Genomic DNA, 23,698 nt, shown 5'->3' on the forward strand with positions numbered 1-23,698 from the left:
GTTGCTTCGGCTACTAGTTTTTTTGGTAGAAAGGGGTATATGGGTATCCCGAAAAACAAGAATAGTGTTAAAGGCATTTTATTTTTACTTCTAACATACGGTGTAATTAACATTTTAGTTCCACCAATCGACTTAGAGGGCCATTGCTGAAGCCCCGCGTTCGATTCGCGGCCAGTGCATTTTTTTGCTACAAAAAAGTCACTTGAATGTCACTCATAGAGATTGTTTTGTCTATGTATTTGGTTTTCAAGGCGTGTTTTTATTTATTTGGACTTGGTAGTATAAGAAAATTGGTGTGGTCAGGTATCCATGGGATGTTGCCAGTCTTACTTCGAAGTCAGCCCTGCCTACATGGGAACCAGTTCAACACGGAGACGCTAGAATTAGAATACATAAGTACATGATTGCTGCCTTTCACTTAATTACCGGAATCCTATCTCTGTGACGACCTCATCGTTGAACTGATTCGGAACGCAAAAAACCATCGGATTTGAAGAGGTAATTGTAAAGTCTTCTTATTAAGCCAAAGCTCACAGCAAGTATTAAACCTCCAAACTGATAGTTGTGTATTCCAGGTCTCATCTAATGCTTTTGATATAAGCATTTCCATTTGTCTCGATATTTTTTTGCTGGTGGTACATTTGTATTCCCTTAGATGAGGATTGTCAGAATAATCTTACAGAAATAATCAAGAAATTGAACACAAACATTGCGATATTGACCTCTTCAGTGGCGAGGTTCCTCAGGCCAAAGATTCACTAGTTTACTTCCACGATAAATGAAAATACTTGTCAATCCCAATATCTGGTACCGTTCCCCCCGTGATAAGATATGGATTACGTAAGCGTGTGAACTGTTCCCCGACAAAACGACAACATGTGAATATGCCAACTTGAAGGAATGCAGCCTCTGCAAGCAGCCTTATTATTCCTCTTGATCGAGGGAATCATGAAACAAACCACAAGGCAACATGTCCCGTCACGTTGACACCACGACCTCCGCCACTACTCATATTCCACCGTTCGCGAAGCCTCTGGCGCCTTACCTCAAGAGCCGTCAAGAAGTTCTGCGTATTCGCCAAGCACTGACCCTGTACCTCCGATCGCATATCGTCTTCGCCGATGATGATCCCACCAAATCATACAGCCGTGGTTCTTCGCACGTATCTCTTTGCGTTCCGACCGATGCTGCCGTCGGCGTGAAGCGTATTCCGCCCGAGTTGACAGGCGTGAGAAAGGAGTACCTAAAGGCATTACAGGAAAATATAGCTGCAAGGAAAGAATACGATGATATTGCCAACGAGGTGGCATCTAGACGTCTAATGAATGAGACGGCCTCCGAAACGAACGTTGCGGCGTCCGAAGGACTTGAAAACAACGCCACGGCTGCGGTATTGCAGGATTACATCTCACTTCTTCGTGAGCGCAGGCGATATGAGAAACTGCAGGTCTTCGACCACTATCTGAGAAAATTGAACGAGCATGATGCGAAGAAAGCGGACGTTATTCAAACTGGAGATCGAAACAACATTGGGCAAGACAGCTTTGACGGGCTCTTGAAACAAGATGGTCCAGAGACGGAGAAAACAGCAGAGAATGTGCAGGAACTCATTTCTAAACTGGAAAGGACGGTCATCCGGGCAAAACAGAAGCTGGATAGGGAACTGAAAATGCTCGAGCAATTGAAGGCCCAGCGACAGTCGTCCAACACGACGGATAACAATGACACGTCTCCAGCTCGGAGGGTTGCCGCTCTGCAGCGGACAAGAGACGAGCTTGTACAGTGGGTGGAAGAGAAGCTGGCCGCTTCGAATGGCGACGAAGATGGGCAATTCCAGGAATTATCATTGACGGAAATCGAAAACTCCTCGAAACTGATTGAGGAGCGTAAGGCAGAGATAAAGGAGCAGTATGCGGCCTATGTGAAAGCGCGCAAATCTCTTCTCGACGCACTCTCCCTTACTTCACAGTCTGCTGTGAAAGATGTTGGTGCGGAGGTCGAATCACCGTCCAAGCCTACGTCAAAAACGAAGCAGAAAGCCCTATCATCTAATTGGGACTCGATTGATTCTTTCGCCTATGCGAATGAAATTCTCCATCCGCTGTCCAAGATCCAGAAATCACTGGCTTTGCAAAGGTCCTACCTATCTGGCCTTTTGACCAAAGAACAGACTACCATGCGTCAGGCTCTGGATCGTTTAAGCCACGAGAGTCACTTGCTCCCAGAATACCCCATCCTAGCTCGTCAGTCCAGATTCCAGCATATTACCTCTTCCGCTGGGTCGCGACCAGATCGGTCAGGACCGACCAAGACAGAGGAAATTGTGGAACAGGCCCAAGCTTGGGCGTTTGCTTCTGAGGCGGCCCGGTCGAATGTAATCGACTATGTTGAACAGAAGATTGAACGTGGCAGGGAGATGGCGGAAAGCGCTTCTGAGACCCTCCAACAAGTCTACGAGTTGTTGAATCAAGACTACAAAGAGGTCATGAAAGATGGAAACGACGAGGAACAGAACGATGGCGACATCTGGGCCGCGGAGGTTCGATCAAGCCGATTCCGGGGGAGACAGCACCGGGATGACAAACGACCCAAAGGCCCGTGGTCAGGCCTTAATGGAAAGGTTGGAATTACTGGAGATATGTAATTTGCTTAACACTGATACCAAAATGACATTGATAGACATTTTACAGTATGCCATTGTTTTATTCTAAGTAGGGAAAATGGCCACAAGACGGACCAGCAGGAGAAGCTGACACACTATTTAGTTTAATATTGAGATCGTGATCTCCAGCTCAATTCAGTTGGTGTTCATTGAAGACGAAGACAACTTGATATTAAGTTAATTGGATGCACTGATTTATCATTTTGGTGCTCCAGTCTATCCCTCATTGCGAGGTCCCACTAACGAAAAAAGAAAAGAAAAAGGAAAGAAGGAGAGAAGGAAAGAGAGAGAGAGATTCTCGGTGTCTGCTACTTTCTGTTGGGGAATTTGATCGCCGTCCATCTGCTACTTTTTTGATTTTCTTGCAGAAATTGTGGGGAGAGATGAATGCCGGCATATTCAGAGTTACAACTTAGGCGATTGAACAGTGATAGCCCAGCCTGGCAACCACAGAGATTATATGGCTCCATAGGTAAATAATCCAATGAGAGAAGAATATTTCTTTTCTTTTTGTCCTTTTTGACTCATGCGGATCAAACGCCGTTCCAAAGAACTGGCCCACTGACTACGCCAGTAAGATGGAAAGAAAAAAAAGTTCTGGGAAATTTTGAGCTCCGCACACCGGAGCTCTTATCGGAGCCCACTTTTCTTATCCTCTTTTTCTCCTCCCCAGCGTGCCTGTGCTTTATTTCATTGACTCATACGCCGCTAATACTTCTTTTCTTCTCCTCCTCCTCTTCTCCTTCTCCGCCGCCTGGATTTCAATTCTTCCTTCGACATTGAAGCGAGACAGGAGAAGAGGGCAACAGGGCCTGAGGAGAAGCACTCATCCCATTAACCTTATCGCGTGTCTCCAATTGAGATTTTGCACGCATCCAATTGAGCTCAGTTGACTGCTCTCGTCTTCTCGGATCTCTTATTCGGTGCCCTTCTTCCGCCCCGCGCTGTGCGCAATGGCTCTTTCTGCTCGATGCGGGCAGCAAGCAGCTTCTTTGTTGCGTCAACGCTGCTTGGCTGAATCGCGCGCTCCCACGTTAGCCCTGCGCTCCTTTTCTACGCATACCTCCTCTCGATCGGCCGTCTCGTCTCTCCGATTAAAACAGCAGGTGGTTCAGTCGTCATGGCGATCCCAGCAGCTACGACTCTTCTCCAGCTGTCTCCGTCGATTGGCCTCCGAGGCTCAGACGGTTCCCTCCAAGTCCTACCTGGCCAGTGGAGCCTTTGGCCGTGCGCCTGATCTGGTTGATGTGAAAAAGGTTCTGGTCATTGGAAGTGGTGGTTTGAGCATTGGGCAGGCTGGAGAGTTTGATTACTCTGGTATGTATGCCTTTGGAATCTCCGCATGCTGTTTTGGACGACTTTCAGTTGCGCTAGCAGGCCGATTCCTGTAATTTATAACGGAAGAAACTCCGATTGAGGAGTGCATTTTGGCCGAAAACAAAGTATATTTTACTTTACTAACGAACCAACTGCGACATATAGGCTCTCAAGCGCTCAAGGCTCTCAAAGAAGCTGGCGTCAAGTCGATCCTGATCAACCCGAACATTGCCACAATTCAAACTGATCACAAACTTGCGGATGAGGTCTACTATCTCCCGGTTACGCCGGAATATGTGACTCATGTTATTGAGAGGGAGCGCCCGGACGGTATCTTCCTGAGCTTCGGTGGTCAGACCGCTCTGAACCTTGGTGTGCAGATGAACCGAATGGGAATATTCGACCGCTATGGTGTGAAGGTCCTGGGAACCAGCATTAGGACTCTCGAGTTGAGTGAGGACCGTGATCTCTTTGCTAAGGCTCTGAACGAGATCAACATCCCCATTGCGGAGTCAGTCGCATGTAACACTGTTGACGAGGCGCTGGAAGCGGCAGACAAGATCGGATACCCGATCATTGTCCGTTCTGCATACGCTCTGGGTGGTCTCGGATCTGGCTTCGCGGCGAATCCAGAGGAACTGAAGAACCTGGCATCCCGCTCCCTGAGTCTTGCCCCCCAAATCCTCGTTGAGAAGTCTCTCAAAGGATGGAAGGAAGTTGAATACGAGGTCGTCCGTGACGCTGCCAACAATTGTATCACCGTATGCAACATGGAGAATTTCGATCCTCTGGGAATCCACACGGGAGACAGTATCGTCGTTGCTCCTAGCCAGACTTTGTCTGACGAAGAGTACCACATGCTCCGTACCGCCGCCATCAAGATTGTCCGTCATCTTGGCGTGGTCGGAGAATGCAATGTTCAGTACGCCTTGCAGCCGGACGGTCTGGACTACAGGGTGATTGAGGTCAACGCCCGTCTCTCGCGCTCATCTGCTCTGGCGTCCAAGGCTACCGGTTATCCTCTCGCCTACACTGCAGCCAAGATCGGTCTCGGACACACTCTTCCTGAACTTCCCAATGCAGTCACGAAGACCACCACGGCGAACTTCGAACCCAGTCTGGACTACATCGTGACTAAAATCCCTCGGTGGGATTTGAGCAAGTTCCAGCATGTCAAGCGTGATATTGGAAGCTCGATGAAGTCAGTGGGAGAGGTCATGGCTATCGGTCGCACGTTCGAGGAATCGTTCCAGAAAGCGATTCGTCAGGTTGACCCCAGGTTCGTCGGTTTCCAGGGCGATCACTTCGAGAACCTGGATGAGGCGCTCAAGAACCCCACCGACAGACGATGGCTGGCGGTCGGGCAGGCAATGCTCCACGAAAACTACTCCGTTGACAAGGTTCACGAGCTGACTAAAATCGACAAATGGTTCCTGTACAAGCTCCAGAACATCGTGGACTGTCACCACGAGCTGAAGGAGATCGGCAGCCTCTTCGGCGTCAACAAGGAGATGATGTTGAAGGCCAAGAAATTGGGTTTCTCTGATAAGCAAATCGCCTTGTGTGTTGGAGCCACGGAGGATGATGTTCGCGCACGCAGGACGAGCTTCGGTATCAGACCCTGGGTCAAGAAAATCGACACTCTCGCTGCCGAGTTCCCTGCGGACACGAACTACCTCTACACGACTTACAATGCCACCTCTCACGATGTGACCTTTGACGACCATGGAATCATCATCCTTGGCAGTGGAGTGTACCGAATTGGCAGCTCCGTGGAATTCGACTGGTGTGCCGTCAACGCGACGCTGTCCCTGAGAAACATGGGCAAGAAGACAGTCATGATCAACTACAACCCGGAGACGTACTCGACCGATTTCGACACTGCCGACAAACTGTATTTCGAAGAACTCAGCTACGAGCGTGTCATGGATATCTACGAACTCGAGAACGCTAGCGGCGTCGTCGTCTCTGTCGGTGGTCAGCTGCCGCAGAACATCGCCCTGCGCCTCCAGGAGAAGGGCGGTGCTCATGTTCTCGGTACTGATCCTGTGGATATTGACAAGGCCGAAGATCGTCACAAATTCTCGCAGATCCTGGACAGCATCGGTGTTGACCAGCCTGCGTGGAAGGAACTCACCTCGGTTGCCGACGCAGAGCGTTTCGCTGAAGCTGTGGGATATCCTGTCCTCGTTCGTCCTAGTTACGTTCTGTCCGGTGCCGCCATGAGTGTGATTTACAGTCCGGATGAGCTGAAAGAAAAGCTCGTCAATGCAAGCTCTGTGTCTCCCGATCACCCGGTCGTCATCACTAAATTCATTGAAGGGGCCCAGGAAATCGATGTCGACGCCGTGGCCTCTGGCGGAAAGCTCCTCTTGCACGCTATCAGCGAACATGTTGAGAATGCTGGTGTTCACTCCGGTGATGCCACCCTCGTTCTTCCACCAACTTCCCTCGAGGAGTCGGTCATGGCTCGTGTCAAGGAAATTGCCGAGAAAGTCGCCAAGGCATGGAACATCACCGGTCCTTTCAACATGCAGATCATCAAGGCCGACAATCCCGAGGGTGGTGAACCACTTCTGAAAGTGATTGAGTGCAACCTTCGCGCCTCTCGATCGTTCCCATTTGTTAGCAAGGTCTTGGGCACCAACTTCATTGATGTTGCCACCAAAGCCCTTGTTGGACGCGACGTTCCTGAACCGGTCGATCTCATGGCTACGAAACGTGATTACGTCGCAACTAAGGTGCCTCAATTTAGCTGGACTCGTCTTGCTGGGGCTGACCCCTTCCTTGGCGTTGAGATGGCTAGTACCGGTGAAATTGCTTGCTTTGGAAAGGATCTAATTGAGGCTTACTGGGCTTCACTTCAATCCACGATGAACTTCCGAGTCCCTGAGCCTGGCGAGGGAATCTTGTTGGGCGGTGATTACACCGCTACGCTATCCAAGATCGTCGAGTATCTCCAGCCCTTGGGTTATAAGTTCTATGCGGCTAGCCCTGCCGTGAAGGCCCAGTTGGAAAGCGGTGCTAAGGGCGTGAGCGTCGACGTCATTGAGTTCCCCAAGGAGGACAAGAGGGCACTGCGCGAGATCTTCCAGAAATATGACATTCGGGGTGTCTTTAACCTTGCTAAGCAGAGGGGTAAGACTCTCCTGGACGAGGACTATGTCATGAGGCGAAACGCAGTTGATTTTGGCGTCCCGCTCTTCATGGAGCCAAAGGTATGTGGTTTATCTTGTCATTGCCCCTGTCGATGATGGCATTCAACTAATCGATAATTTGTTTGCAGACTGCTCTTCTCTTTGCGCAGTGCATGAACGAGAAGCTGCCCCGACCAGAGGGTATCCCGCCCGAGGTCCGCAGCTGGTCTGATTTCGCCGGCGGCAAGATGATGTAAAACGTTGCATGCAACTTTTTTCCCCTTGCTCTTATCTCTCCCTCTAACCTGTTCTTCTAGTTAATGGCTGGAAAACATACCCTTTCAGGTTTGGGTTTTATTTCAATAAAAAGTTATCCTTTGCAGTTTTTCTGTAGAGTCGACTCTGTTGATGGTCTGCTTGTCACTTATAAACGTTACTATGGTCAATGTGGAGGGTATGAAGGAGTCGGATAAGATGTCCTTTGTTTCTCATCGACATTGTTTTTTTTGCTTGTTAAGTACGTCGGTTATGTGCATGGACGAAAAATAGAAAAGAGCAACCGCGTGTCGTGTATGGAAATATCCTGCTTTGAAATATTTCATGAATATAAATCCATATATACTATACTACTGAGTCCTCATAGATTAAGCTCTAATCGGTCATCATGAATGACATAATTGTCATTCCTCCGTGCGCCAAGATTCTGATGAACCGCGTCCTTGGCCCCGCTTCAGCGTGCCGAGATCAATCAGAAGCGCTAACTAGCACTAAACGACTTAACTAATCCAGCTATCGAGCTTAACCTTTTAGTATTTGTTGCACATCCAACTAACCTTCTAAGTCTTCGATATCGCAAACTTCAACGCATAGCCTGACTCGCCCAGTGCGATGTGACAGGTAATTGCCTGTCCTTGGAAGCGTTCGTGCCCAACTCCACTTCATACATAGAGTGGTTGTGCGTCGAAGAAGCGAATTGCCTTGTTCATATTTTTAATATATCAGAGTTGTTAGAAAGCATTCATTCCCCCCCCTGCGATTGCAATTGCATGGCTGGCACATATACTACAATCTGAGTGAGGGTCAATTTTGATTCCTGACTAACCTCTTCTCTTCTCCCCATCCCACCCCTGAGAACTCCATTTCTTTTCTTTTCTCTTCATCTATTTTGCTTCACAATAGAAAAAGGCTCCCAAAATGTCTTCAAATCCCCTGCCGGGTGTGAATTGCAAGACCACCGTCCGTGCAGCAGGCAATGGCATGGGCAACGGCCTCTTCGCCGCCACAGACATCGAGATGGGCCAGGATCTGCTCAGCATTCAGAAGCCGTTTGTGGCCGTGCTGGATACCCTTAGACTCCAGGATACATGCTCAGGTTGCTTTGGGTTGAAGCAGCAGCAGCAGGAGCAGAAGACGCCGGAAGAGGCTGTCAAGTTGAAGTCCTGTACGAGGTGTCAGGTTGTTAGGTACTGTGATAAGGTAGGGGGTTTTCTGAATGTTGTTTATATATATATTTTATATACAAGCCGTCCGTTACACCACCTGCTAACGTGCTCCAGAGCTGTCAATCCAAGGACTGGAAATTCGCACACTCACTGGAATGCTCGATCTATTCAAAGTTGTATCCAAAGATCTTGCCAAATAGTGTCAGGGCGGTTCTGCGAATTGTTCTCCGCCATAGTAATCAGAAATATAATAGCGACGAGTTTGAGACATTCCTTAAGCTCGAAACGCATGCCCAGGAGATCCGTGCTAGGGATGAGGAACAATGGAACCGGATCTTACTTTCAGCCAAAGCTATTCGAGAATACTCTGGAGTTAACGTGGACGAAGAAATAATATCCCCTTTTTTCGCAAAGGTAAAGCTAGGCCCCTGCTCAAGAAGTATGCCTTTTGTTGACGATTCACTTCTGCTAGCTTGACCTGAATTCATTCAACCTCACCACGCCGTTTTATGAGCGAATTGGGCTGTATCTACATCCTTATGCCGCTTTCATGAATCACAGTTGCGAATACAATGCGGTCGTTGGATTTGAAGGTGATAGACTTTTTGTGAAGCCAGTTCGGCGGATCAAGAAGGACGAGCAGATCTTTATATCATACATCGACGCGACCAACCCTCGTGACATTCGTCGTAAAGAGCTTTCGGACCGGTACTTTTTCGATTGTAACTGTTCGAAGTGTATGAAGGGCAAAGATGCACATGAAGATACCTTTTTGAAGCCGCTTCTCGACGCGACAGCGATCACATCAGCCGAGACAATAGCGAGGGAACGGGTCAGATCTGCTTCGACTGATGATGACCCATTCAACGCGGTCAAAACGCTGAAATCTGCGATAGATATATTGAATAAGACCTCCGTGTGGCCGATCACTCGACAACCGTATGTCTCCGTACGGGACGAATTAATTGTGTCCCTGCTCTCCGCGCAACAATTCGAAGCTGCTTTCGGACAGGCGACCGTCCGCTTTTTGCGAGTTGACCCGGTGGTATATCCGCATGAGGTGCACCCAATTCGACTATTGCACGTGTGGGCACTAGCGAAACTTGGTATACATATTTCCCAGGGGGAACCCGACCGAGAAGGCGACTCGTTAATTCGAAAGTTCGAGGTCAATCTCGCGCTGATCATCTGGTCCCTACTTGCCTGGCTTATTGACAAGGAAGGCGAAGCTTGCACTAGTTCGACCTTCAAGAGCATGGTGAGGGCGGCTTATAAGGAGGTATATGATGAATTCAGAAACAACGGACTCGACCCGACGAAGATGACAGAGGAGGCAAATCGCGAGTGGGCGAAGATGGAGAAAGTCGCGGATCACGTGTTGGAGCTGGAAGGGTATGTTGCTGGTAAGGAGAGTCGGTGAAGTGCGCATCAAAATATACGATTTCGATGATATACACCATGCGGAGTTCTCATGAGGACATATTTATGAGAAAGGCGGTTATATATAATCCATTATCAGAGCTCTGTGACTACCCAAAGGCGTCTGTACCTGTGGAGGCTGGTCTTGTTGCTCATACACTCATGATTTGCCAATAATCAGTCTCACCTGAGACACTCCTAGTGTTAGGGCTGGTTGAGGCGAAGAAATGCCTGTATGCCGTGAATTCCCTATTTGTTGACTCACCTTGCTTCCTGCAACTCACCACTATGCAACTTCTCTGGAGCCATGCATCAGGTCACACGCGGAAGCAAACACAGAGACTTCATTGGTGCCTCAGATTTCTGGTGCCTTGGAACTTAGAAACTTGGGAGGGGGTTCTTGTTTTTTGTTTACCTCGTGACACTCTTATTTTGACTATTTGCCTTGGTGATCTATCTGCTACTTATCTGCCGAGCACACAGAAAGTCATAGCAGATCACGCTTTTTGCCATCAAGCATATCTCCAAGCCTCCATATCTCTGTTTCAAAGCTATATTTGTCTCTTCTTAGGGACCATATTCACTACTGTGGTGCTGCTTGTGAATGTTCCACTGCATTAATCACTCTTTCCTCTGAAAGCACCTTTATTTGCTTAACCTTTGTCAGTGTATTTATACTGGAACATGAGCCGAATGGTTGATTTTGTCTAACACGTCTTTGGACCCAAAGCAGCTGGGTCGTGGGTAACACACCATGGCAGACGTGTCTTCTTATACACGCCCATATTCGAACGAAGCAGGTCAAAACGATGTTGATGGTCCCCCTCAATGCATGACCCAGCGTGACCCAGAGTTCATCCTCCTTCTTGTGCTTGCTGCACATCCGGACCTCGAGCTCAACTTTTCTAGAATGTCTGAGTTGAGCCACAGACTACCAGACCCCGACCTGTGGACAACGTCTGCCGACATCGAGGTCAGCATTTCCAGTCTTCTTGAATTGTCACAGCAGCTTCGGAAACAGCCGCCACGTATAGTACACGATGTTGATGATACAACAGCGGCAGAAATATCTGGCCAATATCAGAATTGCCACGATGAGAAAGGAATAGACATGACCTCTACAAGAAATTACTCTGTTCCGGCAGTGCAGTCTGAGAGCCGGTTTTACGAATGCCCCGATCTGTCTGCAGACGACCATCTCCCGCAGGCCGATGAATCCACCTATTACAGCGGCAGCGGCGGCTACAGAAAATATCTTTGGATTGAAACCAGTACAAAGCCGGAGTTACTATTTGGAATACCCCCATGCATGTGGTGATGACACAGACGAATACAGCATTGACGACACCAGCAGCATGGCATCATCTATGGGCGACTGTGTCTGGTTTGGTGGCGGGACATCAGACTCGGCACGATATTCTCGCGCGAGGGACGTAACTCCTCTGGCCTTACTATTCGACTCTTCCTCTGGTTACTCTGGTTACATCGATGGGTATAATTCCTACGACCTTGGTGCATCGGTTGCGTCCCCACACAGCAGCAACAGCAGCGACAACAACAACAACAGCAGCAGCAGCAGCAGCAGCAGCAGCAGAAACCGACAAGACAGTGGAGTCTTCTTCAGTGACAATGACAGTGATGATATTGATGCAGTATCTATTGGGGGTGGAGTGTGGATGGAGTACTAATCAAGTCAATCTTTTGCTGTCCTCGTGGAGAGTGAGAGCGAAGGCCATTCCGCGTCGCTCAAACGAGACGAGGCGCATGGGAGCATCGGAGATTTAACCGTCTGCGCTGCAATGCGATACAACTTTGGCCTTCTAGGGTACATAACCCTGGTTTATTATCTACCCAACGTTCGTTTCTCCGTCAGATCACCTGAAACTTTCCGAGGGAAGGAAAGACCACAGGGTGAAAGAAAGAATCTACATAACTTCACCCTGTACGCTGCGATTGGCTACTACTACTATGTATGTACTGTTCATACATACATACCTAGATATGTCTTTTTACTGTATGTGTATTATAGCCATATGATACCAATGGTGAAATCAACAAGAAAAATTATGAGTTTGGCCAGAAAAAGATATCACTTCTAGGCTTATGTAGCGTTCTTCGAGATAGATGAAAAAACTGGGTGTGGTATATGTGTTGGCCATTTCCCCACGGTCTGACCTGACCGGACCAGACCGAGGTGGAGGATTATTCTCATCCTTTAAAGTAAAAAAATATTTCATTTTTTTCCCCCCGGAAAGTCTCTTTTCCGAGTTTTATTCACGCCGTATAGTGTCAAGTCAAGTCCCATTCCATTATGTTGACATGATGACATGAAAAAAAAGTTTTTAAACCGTTGCAACCAGCAACCAGCCCCCATCAATCAAAACATCCACAATACATCCGTTCCATCCAATTGGTATATGCTTTCTGTTTATTTGAGAGGAATGAAACGGGAAGAGTGGGTGGCACCAATACCGGGTCTACCGTGCTTGACGGGCTTGCTGTGAGGGTGTTAGAAATGCATTGAACCAAGAATATCGCCAGTTCATTTGCGATGAATTGCAGGCAGACGGAGGCAGAGGAACATACTATGTGATGGAGAACTCTCCCAGGTAGTGGCCAACCATTTCGGGCTTGATCTCAACCTGGTTGAACTCCTTGCCGGAGTAGATACCGATGACGCTGCCGATCATCTCGGGGACGACAATCATGTCACGCAGGTGCGTCTTGACGAGCTCGGGCTTCTCGTTGGGCTTGGCCTCCTGCTTGGCCTTGCGCAGCTTCTTGATCAGGCCCATGGGCTTGCGCTTCAGACCGCGGTTGAAGCGGCGACGGGCGCGGGCGTGCACGACATCACGGAGTTGCTCTGAGGAGAGATCGAGGAGTCTGTTGAGATATATTCAAGTCAAAACCAGTCCATTGTCGAAGTGTCGATGCCTCTTCGCTCGTTGACAAGAGCAACAGATCAGGCATGCAGACACAATCCATTCATTGTTCAGGGAAGTATCGGACGTACTGCTCGAGCTCAATGCCACGGTAGGCGAACTTGCGGAACTGCCTCTTCTTCTTAAGCTCTGTTGTCGGCGAAATCTGTCAGCGCTCGTCCACTTCTCGTTCTTTCGTCGGTATAGTATCGTGATTCCCATTCCCATCCATTTGTCATCAATGCACCAGCGCATCATTTCCCAGAACCAGCACATCTCACAAACACCTCATTGGGGAAAAGAAGGACTTAGGGACAGGATCGGGAAAACTTCGACACGTACCGGCAGCCTCCTCGGGGTTCTGTAGTCACAATTGTCAGCACTGGCTTTCAGACATGGCGTGCGGATCACAGATTGCACTTCAGAAAGAAATTCGAGGACTTACGTATTCGGTGTCAGCCATGGTTGCGGATTGTTCCTCAGGGCGCTTTTCGATCTCTCGTTCGAAAAGCGAAGGAAGGTAGTTGTCGTGTCGGTCGCTGAAGGCTTCGTCGAGACGGTTCTTGTTCTTCTGCGCTGCAAGTTTGAGAGGTGGGCTACAGGGTTCGGCTAAGCGACCACGTTAGGTTACAAACCCTAGCCCTACACCAGACTAGACTACATTCAGTAACTCCCGGGTTGGTAGGGACCATAGGGCATGCGGCTCCACTGGATTAACTATTATTGTTGGCTGTTCTCTACAGTTGATTGCAGTTGTCTACTCCTCATTGGACGTAGAAATTGTAGATATTAAGGCCGAAATCTTTTACATCTTGACCAGGAAAACGATATCTGTAGAGGTAGCGGCATCTGGATTCGCCAAGAGCTAACTCAGCTCACATAATACATGCACGATCGTAACTGCATCACATAACTTGGAGATAATGGTATCCTGAGAGACAATTGACCAAAGGTCCCCCGAGACTGCAAACACTCCAGCTGGCTCCCAGAGCACTCCTCCACATGTTCATGCTGCATTTTGGTCTGAATGAGTCGCTTAGTCGAACAGACCGAAGCCCATGTCCTCGTCGGATTCCTCCTCCTTCTCCTCCTTCTTCTCCTCCTTCTTCTCCTCAGCGGCAGCAGCGCCACCAGCGGCAGCAGCAGCAGGGGCAGCAGCAACAGCAGCACCGCCAGCCGGAACGGAGGCAAGCTTGGTAGAACCCTCAGCGATCAACTAGGAGATTTCGTGTCAGCATAATGTGTAGTAAGCCAAGATATACAATCTAATGCTAGTTCCTCACCTCCTGAATGTCCTTGCCCTCAAGCTCAGAGATGAGCTTCTCCAGACGCTCCTCGTCAGCGTCAATGCCAACAGACTCAAGGACACCCTTGATGTCAGCGGCGGAAGGAGAGGTGTTGCCGGCAAGGCCGAGGAGGAGGTAAGCGGCGAGGTGCTTCATTTTGAATGGGGTTTTTCTGTAGGCCAGAAGTCGTGTTAGCAGCAGTCATAGTAGCAATCATAATAAAGATCGTATAGAAATTGCGCCAGGCGAGGTGACCGCAAACGTACTGGAGAAGATTTGAATTATGCGAACAAGAGAGTCAATCGATTTAACCGCAAGTTGGGCGGAGACTGAAACGTCGAGTTCGCGAGGATTGAAGGGTTGCGTTCGTTCCCTGGTGTTTGGTCGCGGATGAGGAGCAAATTCATGAACCGCAATCCCACAAAAGAAAAAGTGCGGCGGCCGGTGTGGCTGGTGCCGGGGGCCTGCTAAGCGAGCAGCAGCAGCAAATGTGGCGCAGGCTTGCGTGATAATCATGCTTGGCAGCTTCTCTGCCAGGATTCACCGCATTCCGGGAAGGGTCCCAACAGGCGCCATCTGCCCCACGTGACCGTCATTGAAGTCTCACAATCGCCTTGTCTCCCGTTGGCTCATCTCTTCCATCTCCCCTCCCCCGCCCTTCTGAGAGACTTCTCTCAATTCAGATTCACTTCTGGAGGCTCTAGGAAGACCCTCCGGTGGATCTCATTCCAGAGGTCATTTCGTTTCCAGGGATTTTCTTGGGCTGTCAGGGTAATTCGGACGGACCCTTATCACTCAACTCTCGGTGGCTGGTACTTAATAGCCGGCGCTCTCGTTCTGAAATCATGAAGTTACTTCGCCATATTATCTGCCGGCGGTGAAAATAGCGTCTATTATCTACCTCGACCGGTTATCGATAAAGGCAGTCGTCAGGATAAACAACTCACCAACATGAGTGTACGTGCGCCGCTTAAGTTTGTTCCCGAAGGATATCAGCCGCTAACGAGATGATCAGTTCCTCAGCTCCGTCCTCTCATCTATCGAGACTGGTAAACCGGCGCCTATTCCACCGCCAGCGCCACGATCTCCAGCTCCCCCCGGCTCAGGTGCAGCTCCCAAACGTGACGCCCAGAAACCTGTATCCGCCTCGAATGCACCCACCCGGAGTGCCAACACCGCGTCTGCGGGAACGAAGCGGAAAGCCGAAGAACAGCTCCACCGTCCCGATAAGCCGAATGGTCCAGCGACATCAAAAGCCCCTTCTGCGACATCTGCCGCGGCGAAAACCCAGCCGAAATCATCAACTCAGAATAATTCTCCGGCTCCGAAGCCCACGCCGGCAGCAGATCCTTCCAGGCCTCCTCCAAAGGGCTCGTTCGCTGATTTGATGCTCAAGGCTAAGGCGGTGCAGGAAAAAGCCCCGAAGGTCGGGGTGCTGAAGCATCAACCGGTCCCGAAGGAGAAGCTGAGCAAGGCGGAAAAGAAGAGGAGAGCCATGGAGGCACTGGCAAAGGAGAAGGAAGCTCGTTCAGCTAAGAAACTGACTTCGAGTCCGTCTGCTGCTGCTAAGACCGGCGCTAAACCGGGTGAAGGACACTCAATTAAACGGCGTGAGCCAGAAGAGAATACGTACAAGGGGACAGCACGTCCTTTGCAGCCTGAATATAAAGGAACTGCCGGCTTACCCTCGCGACACATGGCGGCCGGTCGCGGAAGAGCCGACCCCCGCCGCGGCAAGCCATCTCGAATGGACGAATATCTTGGAACTGACGAGGAGGACGAGGGTGACTATTATGCGGATGATTACGATGATTACTACTCTGATGATCTCTCCGACATGGAGGCTGGTCTCGAGGATGTGGAGAGGGAAGAAGCATTGGCGCTCGAAGCTGCTAGACGAGAGGATGAAGAAGACATCAAGAGGGAGCTGGCGGCCAAGAAGGAGAAGATGGAGAGGAAGAAGAAGTTGGCTGCCCTGGCCAAGTCCAAACGATGAGTTAAGTTCTTCTAGGTGGGTTGGCGTAGGGCTCGCGGGGTGGATTTCGGGTTTCCTGGGTTTCCTACATGCATTGACATTTATTTCAGTTTCTCTTTCACAGCATCGGCGAGGGATACCCTATTTTGGAGTACGTATTTCTATTTATTGCTAGCATTTCCGTGCGTTTGGTGTTGGATAGAGTGCGAGGTTTCAAGTTTTGGAGGGCTGTTTTAGCGATCATTTATCATTCTTTCTTGCTCATATTCCGGTGTTGTAGATAACTAGCTTAACGAGGAGAATTTTGTATAATTGAACATTAATAATATGGGTCTGTGATATGCAGGAGCAGCGCGGTCTTAGCTAGCTGGAGTCAAGCTGGATACATGGTAGACAGCGTCAGATGTAGGCGAGTCGGACTGATTATTTATTTATTTATGCGGTGACATCATCCTCCGCTCAGTCAGTCGGAAGTCATCCCCTCCAGCCCCTCAACAAAGCGGAATTCCACAAGATAGCAATTACCATATCGCGCAACAACTCTTCGAATTGCAATTGAATCGGGTTTAATCCTACTTATTCTTCCGCTTTTCGAATTTACAGGACAAGATCGGTTAACTTCCAGACTGAGAGGGCTAGCATCGTCGCTCCGCTCTTCGTCATGGAGCCTATCCACATTTCGACCTCGTCCAGGACGCTGCTCAACCGCGTGCGGGCGATAGTGCCGCCCATGCTGGAGAAATTCCACAAGGGTTAGTCGATAACAATTTTTGCATTGGGACTTCTTCAGAGAACGCCGGGGACGCCATAGCAAACTCCATCTAGAGCCGTTCTTCTCAGATTGAAAATTGTTCACTGACATCGTAAGTATACAGGGCAGCTGGGACGTGTTGCGGTCATTGGGGGAAGCTCAGAGTAAGACCGTGTTCTTGATGTTACAGCCTGATGGCAGAAGACTGACCGATGGATCGGTGGGTGAAGCTATACTGGAGCTCCATACTTCTCCGCAATGGCTTCTGCACGGTTAGGTGTGTATCTCCGGAAGTTCTTACGGTCTCTGCCTTGCAATTTCTTGATTTACGAGCCTGGCTAACTGAGATGGACAGGGTGCGATATGGTAGGAGACCTGAGACTGAATGAGTCCGAATGAATTCATTTTCGTAAAATCTGCGAGGCTAAACTCTGGTAGAGCCATGTGATTTGCGAGAAATCAGCAGCACCCGTACGTATATTCTTCCAGATTCAGGCCAGCAGCTCCTATGCTAATCAGACTACATATTCAGGTCATTAAATCCTACTCGCCGAATTTGATGGTCCATCCCATCCTTCCCAGTAGCGCAACTGTACCCAATCCCGGAGCTATCGATCCTCCCGCTCTGGCCAAGCCCATCGTTGCCATGTTTTCGCGACTACACGTTCTGGTAATAGGACCCGGGCTGGGCCGCGACGGGGTGACGCAGAGAGTGGTCGAGGAAGTTATGAAAGAGGCGCGGTCCCGCTCGGTGCCATTTGTCCTAGACGCAGATGCGCTGTTGCTTGTGACGGAGAAACCGGACCTCGTGAAGGGGTACAAGGAGTGTATCCTGACACCGAACGTGGTCGAGTTTAGTCGCTTGGCCAAAGCATTGGGTGTTGATATCCCCAGTCAGGCTGACGTGCAGAAGGGGGCAAAGCAGCTGTCCGAAGATGAGCAGACGAGCAAGGCATCTGAGGCTTGTGAGAAGCTGGCTCAGGCCCTTGGAGGGGTTACGATCATTCAAAAGGGACAACGTGATATTATTTCTAACGGCATCACCAGTCTCGTCTGCGACATTCCCGGGGGGCTGAAGCGGAGTGGCGGGCAGGGAGACACGCTGACGGGGTCGTTGGGAACGTTTCTAGCCTGGCGGTCAGCATATCACGAGGGCGTGTGGGACACAGGCGAGACGCCCAGCGAGAAAGTTGCCCAGTCCAAGGCCGAGGTCCAGGCGGAGCTGGAGGACAAGAGCAAGAAGATGTCTCCTACCACGACGCTACTTCTGGTCGCGTTTGCAGGCAGCAGTCTGACGAGAGATTGCTCGCGACGGGCGTTCAAAGCGAAGGGGCGGAGTCTCCAAGCCAGCGATCTCACGGATGAAGTGCACGAGAGTTTCCTATCGTTGATCGGCGAGCCGGAAGAGTCGAAGCTGTAGATATCCTGGATATATTAATACCATATGATAATAATATCTGCATCTATTTCTTTGGACATGAGTTGTATATCCATCCATCCATACATACATACATAAACAAGAAGCTGAAAAAGAAAACAGAAGAGAGTCACAAAAAAGAACAGGCACAAAAAAAGGAAATCGAAAAAGGAAATCAATTAGAATCTATTGAAATTCTGTAGTACATACATACATACCTCACTGCCCAGGCAAACAAAACAAGAGCTCCACCTAGGTAGTCACCATGATCACCATGATAAAATAATACAAATCGAATCAAACTTACATCCAAGCCAATCCTTGCAAGGCGCTCGATCTCGACCTCGACCTCAGCACAAATCAATAGAGTAGAGTAAGTAAGTAAACTGACTGAGCGACTGTGAATAACTACTTCATTTCATTTCCTTTTCCCCCGATTCTTTGTTTTACTCTTTTTCTTCTTTCTTGTTTTTCTTTTTTTTCTTTTCTTTTTTTCCCCCCATTTTTTTCCTGTCTAGAAAATAATGAATGGCGTGGTGGATGCATCAATCAATTGCATTGATCAATTCAATTAATTTCCTCACTCTCTGACTTCAACTGATCTGATCAAGTATCCTCACTCATTTTTTCATATATATGTATTTAATCAATACAATCTCCATTTCCTTTTAGTTTTTCCTTTTCTTCCTTTTTTTTTTTCCTTTTTTTTTTTCATTAATTCATCATCTTCTTCAAAGCCATATATATGTATCAATGTCGTCAACTCACTCACTTTCTTTCTCACAACCCATCAGCGAAGGCTCCAAATTACAGTTAGCGCAGAACTCGTGGTCGCAGTTGAGACAGCCTGTCATGAGGGAGAGATTCCAGGGGCCGTAGTGGCAATGGCACTGTTTTTGAAGAAATCAAACATTAGCTGGTTTCTTTCTTTCTTTCTTTTTTTTTTTCTTTTTCTTTCTTTCTTTTTTGTTGTCATAGATGTTGTCTTGTCTGTCGAACAAGTGGAAGTGCAGAGAATGAAGGAAGAGGGGGTAACCATACACAATACAAGCTTTTCTGACACCCTCCCACGCCTCCTCGGGTACGACTGCTTCCTGCTGCATGTCGGCCTCCTTCTGTTGAATTGGAAGTAGTTCTCACATGACGCCGACGATGATAATGGTGCTGCTGCTGATGGACATCGCCATCATCATCAGATGGATGTTCATAAAGAGACGGCGACAGCTTCGACAGTAACTCTACTTCTGCTCTCTTGGCGGTATTCCTCTCTGCTAGTTGTGCAGCGGACTGGTTCGAGATTTGATTCTCTTCACGCCAATGTTGTTGTTCTGGGGAAAAGAGGTCCAGTGAGAATTTTCGCTTTCGGGAATTATACGAGTCATTCCCTGTCTTGACATTGGCAGATGCAGCGGCTCTCTGGGCCGTGATGCCTTCGGTACGAATACTCCTGGCAAGGCCAACTGAGACTGGCGAATGCCCCTCGTCGTCACTGTCGCCGCACGAGCTGGTCGTACTGCTCTCATCGCAGAGACTGTTGATCTCGCTCTCAGTCTCGCTCTCGCTCTGGCTGTCACTACCCCTGACCAGTTCTGCCGTGCTTGTGGACGACGTAATGCTTTTTCCAGCCTCCTTTTTCATCTTCGCTCGCTCGTACTGTTCCTTCTTGGTGCGATGGCCTTTTGCCGGAAGCCAGTCGCCAATCCGCTGTCCCTGTTTAAAATGCTTCATGTCAATATGATCGAATCGCTCGTTCCAGGCGTCCAGGCCCTTGGTCGTCAGCGGGATGATCTTCCTGCAAAACCCGCACCAGAACTGATTCTGTCCATTGCGGCCGATGCGGTTCTTCACCAGAGGATCGCCGACGGTATCGTTATTGTCGTTTCGAGCCTCTGGGTGCGGCTTTTTCAGATGCTTGACAAACAGCTCTTGCCGGTAGAATAAGTGAGCGCATTCCATGCCTGGATGCTTCCTACTCGGCAACGAACAGCGCCAGGTTTGGAGGTGGAAATGCTGCGAGTTCTCATGGCGCTTCCAGTCAGCTTTGCTTCCAAATGTCTTGTAGCATTTGTCAAATGTACAGCCATAAGGTTTTTCGTGCCGTGTCTTATGTTTCCTAGAGAAAGAAAACACACTGTTAGAAAATAGCTAGGAATGATGGGTGTCAAGGAAATGAGGACGCAGCCTCACTTTAGTTCGCATTTTAGCCGTTTCCACTTGTGACAAACATCACACTGATAACCTTCCTGTTTTATCGAGTCCGGTTCCTCGCTGCCCGCCTTGTTCGCTGCTGTATTGTCCACCTGACCAGGTGCTTGTCCCAGATGCTCCAAAGCAGCCGACAGCAAGCTGGACAGGAGCTTTTTCTGACTGTCAGATAAACCGTCGTTGTTTGTGCCTGTACTTTTGCTAGGAGGAGTCGTCGCGGGAGTAGCATCAGTAGGAACAGCAGTTTCAGTGGATGTTTTACTGCAATGATTATCATTCTGATCCCTGCCCTGCTCGGGACGCACGCCTTGCCTCTTGGAGGTCTTGTTCAGATTGCGAGCCAAAGCATTTATCATGTCCACCGCGGCCTTGGCTACCACCCCATCCAGTGCCCTGCCAGTGCTGGCCTGGGGCACTGTCTGCTGATTTGGTACTGCTGCAACCGTGGAAGGAGGTTCATGATCAAGTGTACGAGGCAGATTGAGGGACCTCAAACCCGGCAGTTCCACTGGCTGCTGACGGGAAACAGAGCCTTGTTCTGGCGCAGTCCCTGCAGCCGTTACAGCACCGTCGACTCCATAGCCACGATGACTCTGAGAATCAAAAGTATCTATATTCTTGATTGGGCTGAGTGTCAGCCGCTCTTCCAAAGGCATAGAACAGCCATCAGAACTCATCACCGTCTGGCTTGGCGCAACTAGATCGTCCGCAGTAGGTTGAGCATATCTGCTGACAGCCTCTTCGGGGCGACTGGTATGACTATCCTGGATCTGCGGGAGAGGTGACGACTGTCGAGGCGACGACAAGCTTGATAGATCGACCAGCGAAGTCGCCGTTTCAACCCGCAGCTCCCAGGAATAATACCATTCGTCCGATCTGATCGCTATCAGCGCTGCTGTTTCTCTGCCTGCGTTCTGGGGAGGAAAATATACTTTCTTAGCAGCTCATCGGCATTCTCCTTTGGATGGACACGCTGCAGATGTTGACGGAAGTTGTCCAGACGGGGCCACTTCTTCGAACTGCGCCGGCAATTCTTGCCAAAACACATATACACCTTCTTGGGTCCGCGGTCAGGGATCTTTCTATGGACGCATTTCTTGTGCCGTTCCAGGTCGTTGATTGTCCCGAACCCCTCCTTACGAGTGCAGTGCGGTTCATCACATTTCCATTCTCTCTTATGTCTGGCCTCGTGTTTCCTTTGGCAGTGCGTCAGCGAGGGTTTACCTCATCCCTTTTTGTTTTTGTCAGTTGGAGAAACGAACTTCTTGTCTGATGGACACTTTCCAGTCCAAGTGCAGCTGGGATAACTGCACTTGATCTCCTGCGGGTATTGTCTTTGGAAGTGGACGCCAGCTGCGGCAACCGCCTCCGGTATGAAAGATGATGCATTATACACGGGACGGTTGGTGTCATCTGAAGACCCCGTGTCCAATCGATTATAATTATAGGAAGACATATTGCTGGGACTCGGGATGGATTCGACCGGACACGAGGAACTGATCACTGAGTGCGCGGAGCCGCCACGCTTGCTGCCATATCCCGAATCAGAGCAGATAACCTGGCTGTCGGTCTCGGAAGGTTCGTTGCATCCATGACGGGAAAATCCCGGAGATGTCTTTGGTAGATGCTGTCCCGGGAAAGGCTTCGGATTCCTGTAAGCTCCGGTAACATGCAACGAATTCCAAGCATCCTGTTCACGGTGAAAGCGAGAAAGACTGACGGACGCAAAGGACGTGTCCGAAAACCAGCCGGGAAGCTGGGGCGCAGGATTGTTATTACCATTCCGGAACGCATCCAATGCTGGATCTGGTCCAATCTGTGACAGGTCGAGGCCCAGGAGAGAAGCAGGGCATGAGTATCTGGAAGCTACCTCCGAGCCAGGCTTGCGTGTCTCCCGGAAGCGGCCCAGAGTATGGGGGGACGAAATAATTCGGTTCTCCATGTCGCAGCAACTTATATACTATTTCCAAGATCTTTGTTCCGGGAAAACCGTCAGCTAGACAATTGACTGTAGAAATATCAACAAGGCATGACTCTGAATTACTTCACTCACCCTTGGACCATATCCAGACATTTATGTAGTATGGGTGAGATCTATGGGTCATAACGCCTTGTGTGATCCTTATTCGAATGGTCCTCAGCCTGAATTGGCAAACAAACAAGCCACCACCAGAGTTATACCTAATCAGCCTCTTTATCGAACTGGAAGAAATGAGACAGGCGCTGACACCGGATCCCACTCAGCATTCAAGGGGCCATGCCCGCAGAATGGATGTTTCCCAAATGGACTGCAGGCATCACTGAACAGGTACAAGTCACTTGGACATCGAATCGCAGTTCTCGAAGAGTCAGTCCTGTTCCATCACGCGCGTAGCTTGCATACGAGTAAGTACATGGAAACAGAACTTATACTCCGTAGTTACATGCTGTCGGAAACACGTCCACATCGGATCATGACATCCATTCCACAACATTGACCAGCCCTGGAATTTGAAAGACCCGACGGGAGAGACGGTCCATACCAATGAAAGCGATCACTACTGGCAGGTTCGTTACCTGATTAGAATCATCTAGAGATGGTTATTTTTGACTAGCGGTTCTCTGCATGAATTAGAAATTAGATAGTTCAGGCAGCCGAAACGCAGCGCAACCCAATCCAATCATGCCCGACGGCGTGGTTGCTGACTTGTTGTCCCCGCGGTGACCCGGGCAAAGGGTAAATTTGCCCTGCATCATGCATGCGACGCTGAGCCAATCAGATTCCATCAAAACACAGTACCGGCTTGGACGCCAACACGTGCAGCCAAAATTGCCCCGGGAGCAGGCAGAAATGAGGTAGAAAGAGATTAGAAATAGACTGTTGTACGAGTATGCGTGTACGGAGTACAGCGAAGGCTGAAATGGAAGTAAGCAGTATGCGTCATCCGTATAACTAGCTCAGCTTGCGGGATTTAAATCTCAGGCTGAAACTTAAACGAAGGCGAGGGATATGTGTCACCAGCAGTCAGGGAATATATAAATATCTTCGTTTTACCAGTTGTCGCCTTGTCGATCTCCGAAATCTGTGCTCACCTCGAACCATCTGAAAAGGATCATTCGATGAAGCAAGCATTGAGAGCAAATCAGACATAGATAAGAGCCACACTGAGCTTTTTTTAGTTCGCCT

The 23,698-nt window shown here is 49.3% G+C and overlaps 9 protein-coding genes across 9 annotated transcripts; 6 read left to right on the top strand and 3 right to left on the bottom strand.

Annotated features, from left to right (window-relative positions):
* Nucleotides 1-970: 970 nt before the first annotated feature.
* VTN77DRAFT_4910 (uncharacterized protein) lies at nt 971-2,644 on the top strand (the record flags this gene model as incomplete). The annotated part of the gene is made up of 1 exon (XM_069421022.1): nt 971-2,644. One exon carries the CDS (start codon nt 971-973, stop codon nt 2,642-2,644), a length of 1,674 nt encoding a protein of 557 aa, XP_069277285.1.
* A 971-nt stretch (nt 2,645-3,615) lies between these two features.
* On the top strand, nt 3,616-7,373 carry VTN77DRAFT_4911 (uncharacterized protein; the record flags this gene model as incomplete). Its single annotated transcript, XM_069421023.1, has 3 exons — nt 3,616-3,979; nt 4,145-7,197; nt 7,266-7,373. The coding sequence occupies 3 exons, from the start codon at nt 3,616-3,618 to the stop codon at nt 7,371-7,373; spliced, it is 3,525 nt and encodes a 1,174-aa protein (XP_069277286.1).
* Nucleotides 7,374-8,310: 937 nt separating this feature from the next.
* VTN77DRAFT_4912 (uncharacterized protein) lies at nt 8,311-9,978 on the top strand (the record flags this gene model as incomplete). Its single annotated transcript, XM_069421024.1, has 3 exons — nt 8,311-8,592; nt 8,673-8,972; nt 9,031-9,978. The coding sequence occupies 3 exons, from the start codon at nt 8,311-8,313 to the stop codon at nt 9,976-9,978; spliced, it is 1,530 nt and encodes a 509-aa protein (XP_069277287.1).
* A 753-nt stretch (nt 9,979-10,731) lies between these two features.
* VTN77DRAFT_4913 (uncharacterized protein) lies at nt 10,732-11,295 on the top strand (the record flags this gene model as incomplete). Its single annotated transcript, XM_069421025.1, has 1 exon — nt 10,732-11,295. One exon carries the CDS (start codon nt 10,732-10,734, stop codon nt 11,293-11,295), a length of 564 nt encoding a protein of 187 aa, XP_069277288.1.
* A 1,110-nt stretch (nt 11,296-12,405) lies between these two features.
* On the bottom strand, nt 12,406-13,361 carry VTN77DRAFT_4914 (40S ribosomal protein uS19; the record flags this gene model as incomplete). Its single annotated transcript, XM_069421026.1, has 5 exons — nt 12,406-12,475; nt 12,564-12,860; nt 12,991-13,048; nt 13,241-13,259; nt 13,344-13,361. The coding sequence occupies 5 exons, from the start codon at nt 13,359-13,361 to the stop codon at nt 12,406-12,408; spliced, it is 462 nt and encodes a 153-aa protein (XP_069277289.1).
* A 573-nt stretch (nt 13,362-13,934) lies between these two features.
* On the bottom strand, nt 13,935-14,340 carry VTN77DRAFT_4915 (ribosomal protein P2; the record flags this gene model as incomplete). The annotated part of the gene is made up of 2 exons (XM_069421027.1): nt 13,935-14,114; nt 14,182-14,340. The coding sequence occupies 2 exons, from the start codon at nt 14,338-14,340 to the stop codon at nt 13,935-13,937; spliced, it is 339 nt and encodes a 112-aa protein (XP_069277290.1).
* A 795-nt stretch (nt 14,341-15,135) lies between these two features.
* On the top strand, nt 15,136-16,180 carry VTN77DRAFT_4916 (uncharacterized protein; the record flags this gene model as incomplete). The annotated part of the gene is made up of 2 exons (XM_069421028.1): nt 15,136-15,141; nt 15,200-16,180. The coding sequence occupies 2 exons, from the start codon at nt 15,136-15,138 to the stop codon at nt 16,178-16,180; spliced, it is 987 nt and encodes a 328-aa protein (XP_069277291.1).
* Nucleotides 16,181-16,820: 640 nt separating this feature from the next.
* Nucleotides 16,821-18,330, top strand: VTN77DRAFT_4917 (uncharacterized protein; the record flags this gene model as incomplete). Its single annotated transcript, XM_069421029.1, has 6 exons — nt 16,821-16,911; nt 17,035-17,074; nt 17,141-17,187; nt 17,266-17,276; nt 17,349-17,381; nt 17,443-18,330. 6 exons carry the CDS (start codon nt 16,821-16,823, stop codon nt 18,328-18,330), a joined length of 1,110 nt encoding a protein of 369 aa, XP_069277292.1.
* A 761-nt stretch (nt 18,331-19,091) lies between these two features.
* VTN77DRAFT_4918 (uncharacterized protein) lies at nt 19,092-22,474 on the bottom strand (the record flags this gene model as incomplete). The annotated part of the gene is made up of 5 exons (XM_069421030.1): nt 19,092-19,217; nt 19,369-20,440; nt 20,515-21,408; nt 21,465-21,728; nt 21,795-22,474. 5 exons carry the CDS (start codon nt 22,472-22,474, stop codon nt 19,092-19,094), a joined length of 3,036 nt encoding a protein of 1,011 aa, XP_069277293.1.
* Between the last annotated feature and the right edge of the window lie 1,224 nt (nt 22,475-23,698).

This window comes from Rasamsonia byssochlamydoides (genome assembly GCF_041956645.1).
Source record: "Rasamsonia byssochlamydoides strain NRRL 3658 unplaced genomic scaffold VTN77scaffold_35, whole genome shotgun sequence".
NCBI lineage: Eukaryota > Fungi > Ascomycota > Eurotiomycetes > Eurotiales > Trichocomaceae > Rasamsonia > Rasamsonia byssochlamydoides.